This window comes from Entelurus aequoreus, linkage group LG03, assembly GCF_033978785.1.
Source record: "Entelurus aequoreus isolate RoL-2023_Sb linkage group LG03, RoL_Eaeq_v1.1, whole genome shotgun sequence".
In the NCBI taxonomy this organism is placed as follows: domain Eukaryota; kingdom Metazoa; phylum Chordata; class Actinopteri; order Syngnathiformes; family Syngnathidae; genus Entelurus; species Entelurus aequoreus.
In genome coordinates, this window is record NC_084733.1 from 73,604,049 (window position 1) to 73,618,527 (window position 14,479).

Genomic DNA, 14,479 nt, shown 5'->3' on the forward strand with positions numbered 1-14,479 from the left:
AGTTCCAGGAAAACCGGAATTTGGTTTGGAACTTGGGGGAGTGTTGGTTTGAATGTCCAAGATGAGTGGAATGTGTTGATGTTGCAATGGTTTGATTAGGTTGAAAAATGTGGGAATTGTGGAGGTGTGAAAAATGGATAATTAATTTTGAATGGGGAAAATGTCCCTATAGACTGAGAATTCTTGGAAATCCTGGAATGTTCTGACAATTGTTGAAAATGAGCACACAATTCCTGAACAGGCTGAATATGTTGAAGTTGGAACGGTTTGAATTGGATAAAAAATGTGGGGGTTGTGGAACTTTGAAAAATGTCCCATTCTTTTCAATGGACATTTCATGGAAATTTGGGAATTTCATGGAAATTTAGGAACTTCGGTAAAAGAGGGAATTTTTTGGAAAATGCAAAAAAAATTATGTTCTGAATGGTTGGTGTCAGAATTTGTTAGAATTTTTCAAATCGGTGGAGAAATGTTAAAGTAGTAACATTTTTAATTGAGAAATGGTATTACGGAATTCCTGAAATTTCGGGAAAATCGGGAATTTTTCCAGTTCAAAAACCAACTTTGTTTCCTGTCCTGATTAAGAGGAACAATTTGACGGTGGAACGGTTGAAGTGGGTTGAAAAATGCAGGAGTAGTCGCCAGAAAAAAAGGGTCAAAAAAGGGTTTGAAAAAACGGGAATGCTAGGAATTCCTGGAATTTTTTTAAACTTGAAAAATGATAGCTTGAATGTCCAGGATGAGTGGAATATGTTGAAGGTGTTGGAGATTTTTCTTTTAATGTGTCTGACATGGGGTTTCCATGATAGTTTACTATCAATTATTACTCCCAAAAATGTATTCTCATTTACGATTTCAATTTGGGTAACATCAATACTTCATTTACTGTTCAGATGTTATGTTGCGATTACCAAACATCACTATCTTAGTTTCATTTATATTCAACGATAATCTATTTGTGTCCATCCAACTATATCTTTGTTCGACTTCCTTTGTATTTACTTTGATGAACAGTTTGTAGAGATTGTTTTTCTTTTTATAGGCATTAATTATCCCTTTTTTAACGCCTTCTAATTTCAATGTGTTTTCTTTATTTTCATGACTATTTACTTTGTAGATTGTCACTGAAGGCATCAAAACTACGACACCTGTGAAGTGAAAACCATTTCAGGTGACTACCTCATGAAGCTCATCGAGAGAATGCCAAGAGTGTGCAAAGCAGTAATCAGAGCAAAGGGTGGCTATTTTGAAGAAACTAGAACATGTTTTCAGTTATATTACCCTTTTTTGTTAAGTACATAACTCCACATGTGTTCATTCAGTTTTGATACCTTCAGTGACAATCTACAATTTAAATAGTCATAAAAATAAAGAAAACACATTGAATGAGAAACTTTTGGCCTGTACTGTATACATACATATATATGTGTGTATATACACACACACACACACACATATATATATATCTATTTTTAATTGAGTGATTTTGTGCTTGAGTGTTTTAAAAAGCAAATCAAGTGTAACTTTGAGTATTTATCTAATTAACTTTACTGCACCAAGCCAGTCAATAATACATATATATCAACATATAAAGATATACTTTTTTTTTTTTAGGTGTTTTCATGTCTCGAAGGCTGAAAAACCGCTTAAAGTTTTTAACAGCACATTTGTTGCACAGATCTACTTCCTATGAGGTCTTGTGACACAACATTCTCATACATTAGAGTGTGTGTGTGAGATAGAGCGTGGGAGAGCTGTGTATCAAGCACAAATGAGTTCAAAAGGGAGGCGCTCAGTTCCTGGAAAGCGACATGTGCTGCTGACTAATACCTGGATTTCTGCTAAAAGCACATGCTGTACACTCATCTCGCTCTCCTCAATCAGCACTTTTGTTTTTTTTCCCCCTCAGTCAAGAGTCTGCGAAGCGAACATGCTGCTTTGGAGAATAAGCCGATAACACACACGAGCACAAAGGGAACCTTTAAAAAAGCATTTATTAGAACTAGATTTAAAAAAAAAAAAACTTAATTGTAAAAGTCCACAACCAACTCCATTGGTGACTCTGGTGCTAATCTGTGACAGGCTTTGAATTCTTTTTTGCTGACAAGCTGGAAAAAGTTAGTTATTTAATATTCTATAATGCAAATATGTTGTACATGACTAAATGTCTTTTTTTTATATAAACATGATGATGCACTCAAAGGCTGTCCTGGGTGATGCCTGGTTAAAATCATCACTAGCACGTGTCGCCTCTCAGTTCTCCATCTGCGCCTCCTGGATGGGTTTGTGGTTGAAGCAGTCGGGGGCGTGGTCGTGTTCCCGGTCGGGCGTGGACAGGTGCTCCAGCTCGTAGCCCCCGCCTCGACTGGCCGGCCGCACCTGGCTGGAGGTTTTCTTGTGCTCCAGGATCTGCTGGAGCTGGTGGCCGGCGTACTCCGGCTTGGCGGTGAGCGGCCCGCCGGGGACCTCTATGCCCAGGATGTCGCCGACCATGTAGGGGCGGAGCCAGCCCACCAGCGGCGTGCTGCCAGGGGTGTAGTGAGTCTGGCGGTGGTAGAAGAGAAGACCGTCCACCTGGCGGAGAGAGCAGGCGTTCACAGTGAATCCAAAAACCTTTTTATTTTTAATCCCAACATGGGTGCAGTGGGACGACACAGGAAGGAGTCCAAAAGTTCTCACGCTGAAGCTGTAGTCGGCCGCCAAAGCTTTCTGGATGGATGAAGCCGTGCAGTCTGTGCTGTGGAGGCTCACGAAGCGGAACTGTTGAAGCAAACAAGGCACTGTTAGCGAGCAGCCTACTTCCTGGTTCAAGGAGGACGCCATAAGACTGAAAAATGTATCACGACATAAGTGTTTTATGTCGATAATAATTGATATTTTTATATTAAATGTCAACATTTTTACTTCCTATGATTATAATCCACTCAGCTATCGAGGCAGAAAGGAAAGGAAATGTCAACACAAGCATGGAAAACACTCAAACAATGTAAACACAATTCTAAGATCACATTAAAAAAAATGAATACAACTCGTAAATTAAAGGTGCAAAAATAAGGAATATGTAAGAAGTGTTTAATAAAGTGTATCAAATTAGTACAAATTGTGAAAATGTAAACCGAGAAACCTGAGAAGAACTATTTTCTGCATGTTTAGTGCCGGCTGTGCTCTAAAGGGTGAGCCAGATGGATGGATGGATTGTAATCACAATTAAATACCAAATTATTTACCATCATAAACTCAACTTTAAATATAGTAAAAAAATAAAAACAGATATCAATTAGTAACGAATAAACCACAGCAAGTAAAAAAAATGAAAAAAGGGGCAAAAACAATACATTTAAATAAGACTAACAATGTAAAAAATAACATATCGTTTTGTTTAATTCTTTTTTTTTCTTTTTTTTACTTGTTACACTTACAAAACCCAAAACCAGTGAAGTTGGCACGTCGTGTAATTTGTAAATAAAAACAGAAAACAATGAATTGCAAATCCTTTTCAGATATAGGTTGAAAAAGATATATATATATATACACACACACACACACACACACACACACACACACACACACACACACACACACACACACACACACACACACACACACACACACACACACACACACACACACACACACACACACACACACACACACACACACACACACACACACACACACACAGTCGTGGTCAAAAGTTTACATACACTTGTAAAGAACATAATGTAATGTTTTTGTGACAAGCACATCTATCAAAAAAGAACCGTTTTTAATTGAATATATATATATACACACACACACACACACACACACACACACACACACACACACACACACACACACACACACACACACATATATATATATATCAATCAATGTTTATTTATATAGCCCTAAATCACAAGTGTCTCAAAGGGCTGCACAAGCCACAACGACATCCTCGGTACAGAGCCCACATACGGGCAAGGAAAAACTCACCCCAGTGGGACGTCGGTGAATGACTATGAGAAACCTTGGAGAGGACCGCATATGTGGGTAACCCCCCCCCCCCCCCCACCCCCCCCCTCTAGGGAGACCGAAAGCAATGGATGTCGAGTGGGTCTGACATAACATTGTGAATATATATATATATATATACACATACACACAGTATATGGAGAGAGTTTTGCATTTTTCCCATCATGCTTTATAATGGATTTAAATGGGTTTGATGATGACATTTTTGTGGTGCATTTTTATAATGTCCACAAAGTTTCGTGAACAGGTTGTGTTATATGTAACCATGTCTGTTGACATTTTATGCTGGTTGGATTTTTTAAATTTTTTATTTCTTTGCACCATGACCAGGAAGGTTGTTTGCATTGGGTCGTATAAGTAAAATGCAGCGCATATTTTCATTCTCGTCATAATTAAAGGTCATTGACCTGGACTACTCACATTTTATACTAGATGGCGACATAACATCAGCAACAAAATTGTTAAGACTATTAAAACGACCTTAATCTCCCTTTGGGCCCCACACAATTCGATTCGATTCAATTCTTGGGGGTAATGATTTAATTCAGAACGATTCTCGATTCAAAATCCATACTTTTTTAATAACATTTGATGCTCGTTCTATGATTAACTACATTCCTCCATTATATAGATAAACAGCTCTGATCAATTTCTATATTACTTGACAAAAAACTTGTTGTGTTTAATAAAATGCTTCCCAAACATTTAATAAAGTCAAATACAAATAATAATAAAAAATAAAAATTTTAATCGATTAAGAATCGTTACAAATAAGAATTGCGATTATTCTATTCAGTCACTATTGTGACTGGTATGCATTAAACATTGTAGAAGGAAACTTTTTAAAAATAGTAAACATTGGACCTTTTAAGGTTTATTCTATTTATCCAATATGGACTACCGCGACTGAAGACAACTCACAGGGTTCCGTTTGGCGATCTCCGACAGGCCCTCCGTCTCCTGGACTTTGGACTGCAGCCAGTAGAAGCGGAAATCGGTCTGTCGATGAGAAAACAAGCCGTGTAAACACGAAAGGAAGAGGGAACATGGCAAGAGAAAACATCTGCGCTCCAGACTCTGCTAACTCAGCTATTAGACAAACATTCCCGCAGGATCCGGGTAGGCCGTCTCACCGGGCAGTCGTAGACCGGGTGGCCTCTCCAGCACATGACGTCCAGCATGTAGAAGGTCCTGTCCACCTCGCTGTAAATACAGTCCAGGATGGTGTAATCTACATGGACGACATCCATCATGTGACTTTTGTTCTTCTCTCAGAAGGAACTTCAAAGTGGGATTTTGCTCAACATCAGAGGCACTAAGATTACAAGTTGTGGTATTTCTGGTGGGCTAAATTACATTCAGGTGGTGCATTACCAGCCGTTTAATCTCGAGCAGGGGGAATTTCCACACAACGTTTCTGAGAAAGACGGAAATGACATTTTTTTGGGTGTATTTCATCGTTTTAAAAAGGACGCTACCTTTTCCCATGGCCGAGTTGTGGCGGTTCCCACCAGGCAGCAGGGAGGGGAAGCGGTTCACACAGTAGCCGCTTTTCGTGTACGCCGCAGTGGAACCCTGCAGACACATTCCCAGGTCATCCCTTTCCTGTGTGGCTCCTTAGCCGAGCCAGGTGGTCGTCTTGTTGTGACGCACGTTTCCCCCTTACCTTGGAGGCAACGATGAGGGATCTTTTCCCCACGGGACAGACCACCATCAGCCAATCAGAGTCCAGCTCTGCCGGGACATCCACCAGCCACTCTGACAGCATCAGCTGAGGAGAGGAGGAAGGCAAACAATGAGGAGGCTTGTTTGTCATCAAAATAAAGGGCAGCACTCCCTCTGCTGGACTAAACTGAGCATTTCGGCTTATCTGCACGATTGGCTAAGTACAAACCCCAAAACCAGTGAAGTTGGCACGTTGTGTAAATCGTAAATAAAAACAGAATACAATGATTTGCAAATCATTTTTAATCTATATTCAATTGAATAGACTGCAAATACAAGATATTTAACGTTCAAACTGAAAAACTGTTATTTTTTGCAAATATTAGCTCATTTGGAATTTGATGCCTGCAACATGTTTCAAAAAAGCTGGCACTAGTGGCAAAAAAGACTGAGAAAGTTGAGGAATGCTCATCAAACACTTATTTGAAAAAATCCCACAGGTGAACAGGCTATTAGGGAACAGGTGGGTGACATGATTGGGTATAAAAGCAGCTGCCGTGAAATGCTCAGTCATTCACAAACAAGGATGGGGCGAGGGTCACCACTTTGTCAACAAATGCGTGAGCAAATTGTCCAACAGTTTAAGAACAACATTTCTCAACGAGCTGTTGCAAGGAATTTAGGGATTTCACCATCTACGGTCTGTAATATCATCAAAAGTTTCAGAGAATCTGGAGAAATCTCTGCACATAACATTGAATGCCCTTGACCTTGGATCCCTCAGGCGGTACTGCATCAAAAAGCGACATCAGTATGTAAAGGATATCACCACATGGGCTGAGGAACACTTCAGAAAACCACTGTCAGTAGTTACAGTCTGTACCTATATCTGTAAGTGCAAGTTAAAACTCTACTATGCAAAGCGAAAGCCATTTATCAACAACACCCAGAAACGGCGCCTGGTTTAAGGTTTTGTAGATTAATGTGTCTTCAATATGAAAGCATTTTTTTAACATTGGATTTATGCAACTGATTTTTTTTTTTTTTTTTATACATTAAATTATGTTGACATTTTCATTGAATAACATTTAAAAAAATAATTTAGTTAAAATACAGTGTTAAAAAAAAAAGAATAGTCTAAAAAAATCATTGTATAAGAATTCAGTTCAGAAATACTGGATGCTTCGAACTCAAGACCCACTTCCGGTAAATTAAGACTGAAGCAATCGATCCAGTCGATCCAAATTAAGACTTAGGCAATCGATCCAGTGAGGTGCTTCAGTCTTAATTTACCGGAAGTGGGTCTTGAGTTTCGAAGCAGTGTGTGAATGGGTGAATGTGGAAAAGGTGTCAACGCGCTTTGAGTACCTTGAAGGTAGAAAAGCGCTATACAAGTATAACACATTTACCATTTACCAACGAACGTTTCTGCACTAAATTTTAATACCCTAAAAATGGATGAATGGGTGATTTTTTCTGCACCAAATTTTTTTATACTGAAATTTTCTGCACTGAATTTTATACACAGATTTTCTTTTTGCACTGAATTTTTCTTTTTAAAGTGATTTTTTAAACACCCAACTTTTGCTCACAATTTTGTATATAATTAAGTTGTCAGCATAACTTGATGTAAAAAAAATTCAGTTCACAAAACTCAAACGCAAAAAAATATGTTCCATAAATTCAGTGTCCATAAAAAGCATTCGTAATAAAGACACCAATTAACCTCTATAATTGGCCTTTTCCAGCAAATGACTTTCTTCAAGCATTACAATAAAGCAGGGATGTCAAACTCGTTTTCATTGAGGGCCACATAGCAGTTATGGCTGCCATCAGAGGGCTGCTTGTTACAGCGAATAAAATATGAATTTGCCTCTGGATTTCATTATTAATTATATATATATTTTTAAAAAGTAGACTATCGATACTACAGTAAAAACTTTACATTTACAAAATTTTACAGTAAAATTGTGTTGTTTTTATTTCTTACAACATTGTACGGTAAATATAAAAACAGTACCACGGTTTTGTTTTGATTTTTATACGGAAAAAGCTGGCAGCTTAGTTGCTAGAATTTTACTATTAAATTGACATTGGTTTTTACAACATTATTTTGTTAATGGAAAAACAGTACAACTTCTTTTTTTATTCTAGCAACTTATCTGCCAGTTTTTCTACCGTAAAAACAAATGTACAGTCTTTCCATTTACAGTAATACACCGTTAAAAACAAGATTTTACAGTAAAAAATTGGCAGCTCAGTCAACAGAATTTTAATGCAAAAAAATTTAATTTTTTTCAATTTACAGTAATATGCTGTAAAGAACACCGTAAAATGCATTGTCATTTTTATCGATTTTGATGGGTAGTTTGCTGTAAAATCCTAAGTCAAGCAGATATTTAAGTATTTATTTTCATTTAGACAAAAAGTATGATAATATACTTTAATATTGTTGCAATAATGGAAACTAATAAAGTATAAAAGGCATGCAATTTCAAGCAGTACATATATTTTTTTCTGTCAAAATGAAAAAAATCAATTACATTTAGTGAGAAAATATTAAGTACTTTATTGACACACATCATTTCCAGGTGTTTGCGGGCCAGATAAAATGATGTCGCGGGTCAGATCTAGCCCCCAGGCCTTGAGTTTGACACCTGTGCAATAAAGAGTACCGTTTTTTCCGGACTATAAGTTGCTCCGGAGTATAAGTCGCACCGGTCGAAAATGCATAATAAAGAAGGAAAAAACATATATAAGTCGCACTGTAGTATAAGTCGCATTTTTTGGGAAAATGTATTTGATAAAACTCAACACCAAGAATAGACATTTGAAAGGCAATTTAAAATAAATAAAGAATAGTGAACAACAGGCTGAATAAGTGTACGTTATATGAGGCATAAATAACCAACTGAGAACGTGCCTGGTATGTTAACGTAACATATTATGGTAAGAGTCATTCAAATAACTATAACATATAGAACATTGCTATACGTTTACCAAACAATCTGTCACTCCTAATCGCTAAATCCCATGAAATCTTATACGTCTAGTCGCTTACGTGAATGAGCTAAATAATATTATTTGATATTTTACGGTAATGTTTTAATAATTTCACACATAAGTCGCTCCTGAGTATAAGTCGCACCCCCGGCCAAACTATGAAAAAAACTGCGACTTATAGTCCGAAAAATACGGTAATAGCGCCCCCCTGCTGCACCGATATGCAATTTGCAAAGACATTTTTGCGTGGACCTTGTTTTCTGACCTGGTTAGCGTAATGCTTTGGCAGCTTTCGTCTCTCAATCTCCATCTCCTCTTCATCTGCTTTGACATCTTGCTCGCCTTTCCCCTCCTTCTCCTGCTGCTGGTTCTCCATGTCCTGCTCCCCATCGCTGTCCGAGCCCGCCCAGTCGCCGTTGGCCAGTCGCCGCACATGATTGACGTAGTTTAATCTTTTGCTGAGATTGATTAAAACAAACAAACAAACAAAAAAAACACTTTACATTGTGTTGACGTTTTCACATGAAATACATGAATTGAGAGTTTGTACATTTTCTGCAGTTCAAGGAAGCGCCGGCGCCGCTCACTTTGCTCCAACACGCTGTACTTGCGCTTGTACTGGGACAGACGAGGGTGCGGGGCGGCCGTACTGTTGGGCTCCTTGGACACAGCGAAGCTGGCCGAGAGGGCTCGGGTCAGGTCATCCATGGGGAGTCTGGGAGTCAACACATACAAGGACTTATCATACAGTAAGATAAAACTACTGTACAACCTCTGAACTGGAATGTCCCTGAAGCTGTACAGTTTGCAATAAAATACCTCTCTACATCCTAGGACAGGGGTGTCAAACTTGTTTTCATTAAAGGCCACATTGCAGTAATGGCTGCCTTCAGAGGGCCACTTTTTTCAAATTAAATACAATTATGCATGCGGGCAATAACCTGTGATTAATCAAAATTCAAATGTATCTGATTTTTTTTTTAAATACATAATTTGACAGCATTGATATAAATGTGTACCAGCAATCACTTCATATTATTACATACGTAAAAGTGACAAGCAAATATTCAACGGTTTATTTTTACTAACCTATTTTTGTAATACACTATATAATAATGTAATATTTGGCATTATTTGATAATAACGTTTAAAAAGATACGCATTTTTTCCTGTCAAAATCTAAATAATTATTTTCATTTAGTAAAAAAATGAAGTATTTTATCAACACACATTTTTTCAAGGCTTTCGCGGGCCTCATACAATGATGTGGCGGGCCAGATCTGGTCCCCGGGCCTTGAGTTTGACACCTATGTCCTAGGCTGTGCAGTACAATATGGCTGCATGGCAGAAATGCTGCAAGTTCACGGAACGAAATGTTAGTTTGCAGCATTTCACTCAGTCGTTCACCACATTTGCACAGGGCTAGGCGATAAAACGATATCAGGACATATCGCAATAGACAAGTAATAAAAAATGTGTTCGATAAAACGTTCAATTTTTTGTTCTTCTATGCCGGAAGAAACAGGAATTTGCAAAGCAAGGTTGGTTGCATGAACAAGGGCACTCGGATCGGTGGGAGTGACACATTAACAGCCAATCAGGTAACGGTATAAATCAGAGCTGGGCAAAATTTTGAGAAAAAAAAATGTGTTGGGGCGGCCAATGTGTCTGTGTGTATAAATTATACAGTATGTAGATATTTAGCTGTAAAAACCTGCTGTACAGTATGTGTTTGGGTCCCTTTTTTTTCAGGAACACTAATACCAAAAGTCAAAATGTCCGTCCGATACAATTCTAAAAACAGGCCATCTAAAAAAAAAAACCGAATGGAATTTTACAGTTTTTTTACTGAATGGGACACACAAAATGTACATGAAAATAAAGAAAGTGGGATTAAAAATATTAACTATGAACAATAAAACACTGAAAATTAACAACATATGAATGTCGCTCCTCTTTTACTTCTCAGACCAGCTCCTCCACAGACATCTTTTACAATCAGGCAAAACACAACAAACGGCAAAATATGAACGCAAAGGGTAATAAACACCTACAATATGATATATTATCACGTAAAAACACACACGTTTTGGACTGGATGCTCTGAAAACAAACCCCGCCCACTCTGGTTTGTTCCTGGTCTGAGCTGCTGTGACGTAGATGACCGTAATAACTCGTATAACACTCAAAAGCGCGGATTTCAACCAATTGAAATACTTTCTATAGTGCAAGACTTACGGTAATTTAAAAACAGCACTGCACATCATAATGGCGGCTACAGTTTTGGTGTTAAAGGTCGGAAAAAATTATATAGAACGTCTGTCGGGCCGCATGTGGCCCGCGGGCCGTATTTTGCCCAGGTCTGGTATAAACTATCAGGTTTGGTTGCGCCATCTTGTTGTCTTGCAGTTGATTCTTTGCATGGAGTGAAAAGAGAAAGTCACAATGAGTGCTGCAGAGAGCAAATAAATTGTAGATAAAACAGCAAAAGTCAACAGTATGGCAGTTTTTAATTTAAAAAAAAAACGGACACGCTCTCTATTTTCTTTTCAACCCTCGTCCATTCCCTATTCAAGTATACAGAAACAACAGGTAGGAAATAAAGTGCAGGACTGTATGAATAAAATTAATTACAAAATATAACAAATGCGCAACTCTATAATATTAGTAACTTGGTCCAATAATTTTACCATACCAACTTTATTTATAAAGCCCTTTAAAACCAACCACAGTAGATAATAATTACCGCATAACATAAATTCCTTTCCATACTTCAATAAGACTAACAGACCAAATTAAATGTTGCACAGCCGTAACTTCCTGGCACTAAACCTGCAGAAAATAGTGATTCTCAGGTGTCTCTATGTTTACATTCTCACACTTTGCACTATTTTGTTACACTTTACTAAGCATTTCTTACATATTCCTTATCTTTGCACCTTCATTTTAAGAGGTTATTGGTAAATGTTTAATGTGATTTTATAATTCTGTTTACATTGAGTGTTTTCCATACTTGTGTTGACTTTTCCTTTCCTTTCTGCCTTGATAGCTGAGGGGATTATATTCAGAAGAAGGTTACATTTGAAATACAATTGTTAACATTTAATTGATTTTTCTCCTGGTCGATATTTTCCAAAAGTCATAAAAATATAGATAATTATCGATATTGACCAATATAAAACACTTATATAGTACTACAGTTTTCAGCCATATCACCCAACCCTTTGTTGTAGCATTTTTCTTTTGCATTTGAATTTTGATCCTGGAACATTTACATGATTGCAGTATTTTTAATTTGCAGTCTTTCCATTGTCCATCTGTTTTCTGGTGTTCGGTGTAAATGTTGGATCATTTCTGCGTGAGGAGCATTTGGACGTGGCTGCGCACTGACCCTTGTCGGCCACCGTAGTATACATTATTTTTACACTTGAGGGCTTATAAGATAACTTTTGTTGGCCAGCCTTTCACCTTGCCCAGGCCGTATTTTGCCCAGGTCTGCTATAAACCATCAGGTTTGGTTGCGTCATTTTGTTGTCTTGCGGTTGATTCTTTGCAAGTATACAGAAACAACAGGTAGGAACTGAAGTGCAGGACTGTATGAATAAAATTAATTACAAAATATAACAAATGCGCTACTTTAAAATATTAGTAATTTGGTCCAATAATTTTACCATACTAACTTTATTTGTATAGCCCTTTAAAACCAACCACAGTAGATAATAATTACCGCATAACATAAATCCCTTTCCATACTTCAATAAGACTAACAGACCAAATTAAATGTTGCACAGCCGTAACTTCCTGGCACTAAACCTGCAGAAAATAGTTCTTCTCGGGTGTCTCCATGTTTACGTTCTCACACTTTGCACTATTTTGTTACACTTTATTAAGCATTTCTTACATATTCCTTATCTTTGCACCTTCATTTTAAGAGGTTATTGGTAAATGTTTAATGTGATTTTATAATTCTGTTTACATTGAGTGTTTTCCATGCTTGTGTTGACATTTCCTTTCCTTTCTGCCTTGATAGCTGAGGGGATTATATTCAGAAGACGGTTACATTTGAAATTCAATTGTTAACATTTAAATTTATTTTTCTCCTAGTCATTATTTCCCAAAAGTCATAAAAATATCGATAATTACTGATATTGACCGATATGAAACGCATATCTACTACTACTCAGTGGCCTAGTGGTTTAGAGCAGTGGTTCTTAACCTGGGTTCGATGTAATCCTAGGGGTTCAGTGAGTCGGCCTCAGGGGTTCGGCGGAGCCTCCGCTGCGGAGGTCAAAACACACCCAATTACCCAATTCATCGTGTAAATAAAAACTTCTCCCTATCGGCGTATTATGGATACCCCCAAACAATGTTCCCTCTAATTTTCCATCTGATTTGCAGGTGTGTAATTTCTTGTGAGTTCATGTGTTGGCGTTGTTCTTTGAACAAGGTGATGTTCATGCACGGACCATTTTATGCGCCAATAAAAAAAATTAACTTTGTCTTGAATTTGAATTTTTTTTTTCCACTAAAGAAGGGTTCGGTGAATGAGCCTATGAAATTGGTGGGGTTCGGTACCTCAAATAAGGTTAAGAACCACTGGGTTAGAGTGTGTGTCCTGAGATCGGTAGGTTGTGAGTTCAAACCCCGGCTGAGTCATACCAAAGATTATAAAAATGGGACCCATTACCTCCCTGCTTGGCACTCAGCATCAAGGGTTGGAATTGGGGGTTAAATCGCCAAAAATGATTCCCGGGCGCTGCCACCGCTGCTGCTCACTACTCCCCTCACCTCCAAGGAGGTGATCAAGGGTGATGGCCGGGTCGCAGTGTGTCTGTGACAATCATTGGTAACTTTTTAACTTTTATATCGTACTACAGTTTTCAGCCATATCGCTCTACCCTTTTTTGTAGCATTTTTATTTTGCATTTGGATTTTGATCCTGGAACACTTACGTGATTGCAGTATTTTTTAATTTGCAGCCTGTTTTCTGGTGCTCGGTGTGAATGTTGGATCATTTCTGGGTGAGGATCATTTGGACGTGGCTGCGCACTGACCCTTGTCGGCCACCGTAGTATACATTCTTTTTACACTTAGGTTTATAAGATAACTTTTGTTGGTCAGCATTTTCCCTTACAATTAAATGTATAATCTAAACAAATTAGCCATGATGCAACAAGAGCATTTTCTCAAGTTTGACAGTAATTCCACAAACATTGAAGGAATCGTTTGAAGACAAAATCAACTCAATGAGCTTGCTGCCATTAAGCTAGCTATTTATCACATTAGCTGCGGTGCTGTTAGCAATTCGGCTAACGCTGCTAGCACGCTGTGGGCCAACCAGTCGCTAACCGCGTATACGATTCTACCCCCCTGCCGCGAAACTGAACAGTTCAACGCCATTATATGTGACGAACTGATCCCCATATAGTCACCTATGACGTGATAAATAGCGAATATTAAAACTTAACTGTTACCTTGGACATCGAGGGAGATGAAGGCAGCTCTGACGTCACACATGCCCCCACTTCCAAATACTGTGTGACTTTATGTTGTTGGCCGACCAGCCGGAAACTATCCCGGAGTTTTGGTAAGCGCTGTGTTACATGAGCAAATGTAATGGAGGACAAAACACACTTTGAAAAATAATATTATTTTTCATATTCTCTATATTTCCATTTAATAGGATGGCAAACCGAAGACTGCCATTTCTATACATTTTATTTTGTCAAAAGGTTTAAAAAAAAGATTAAAAAGAAAGTTGTGTGTCAACTGTGTTAGCTTTATCGACATTTCAGCT

At 38.0% G+C, this 14,479-nt stretch overlaps 1 protein-coding gene across 2 annotated transcripts; it reads right to left on the reverse strand.

Annotated features, from left to right (window-relative positions):
- Window positions 1-1,976: 1,976 nt before the first annotated feature.
- snupn (snurportin 1) lies at window positions 1,977-14,269 on the reverse strand. Of its 2 annotated transcripts, none has more exons than XM_062042725.1 (9): window positions 14,157-14,269; window positions 9,233-9,397; window positions 8,948-9,140; window positions 5,681-5,785; window positions 5,493-5,589; window positions 5,148-5,245; window positions 4,936-5,013; window positions 2,680-2,760; window positions 1,977-2,574 (listed from the first exon to the last, which is right to left on the reverse strand). In XM_062042725.1, the coding sequence occupies exons 2-9, from the start codon at window positions 9,388-9,390 to the stop codon at window positions 2,254-2,256; spliced, it is 1,131 nt and encodes a 376-aa protein (XP_061898709.1). In that variant the 5' UTR covers window positions 9,391-9,397; window positions 14,157-14,269; the 3' UTR covers window positions 1,977-2,253. The 2 variants fall into 2 exon arrangements, with proteins under 2 accessions (XP_061898709.1, XP_061898710.1); XM_062042726.1 differs by having other exon boundaries at window positions 14,151-14,254.
- Between the last annotated feature and the right edge of the window lie 210 nt (window positions 14,270-14,479).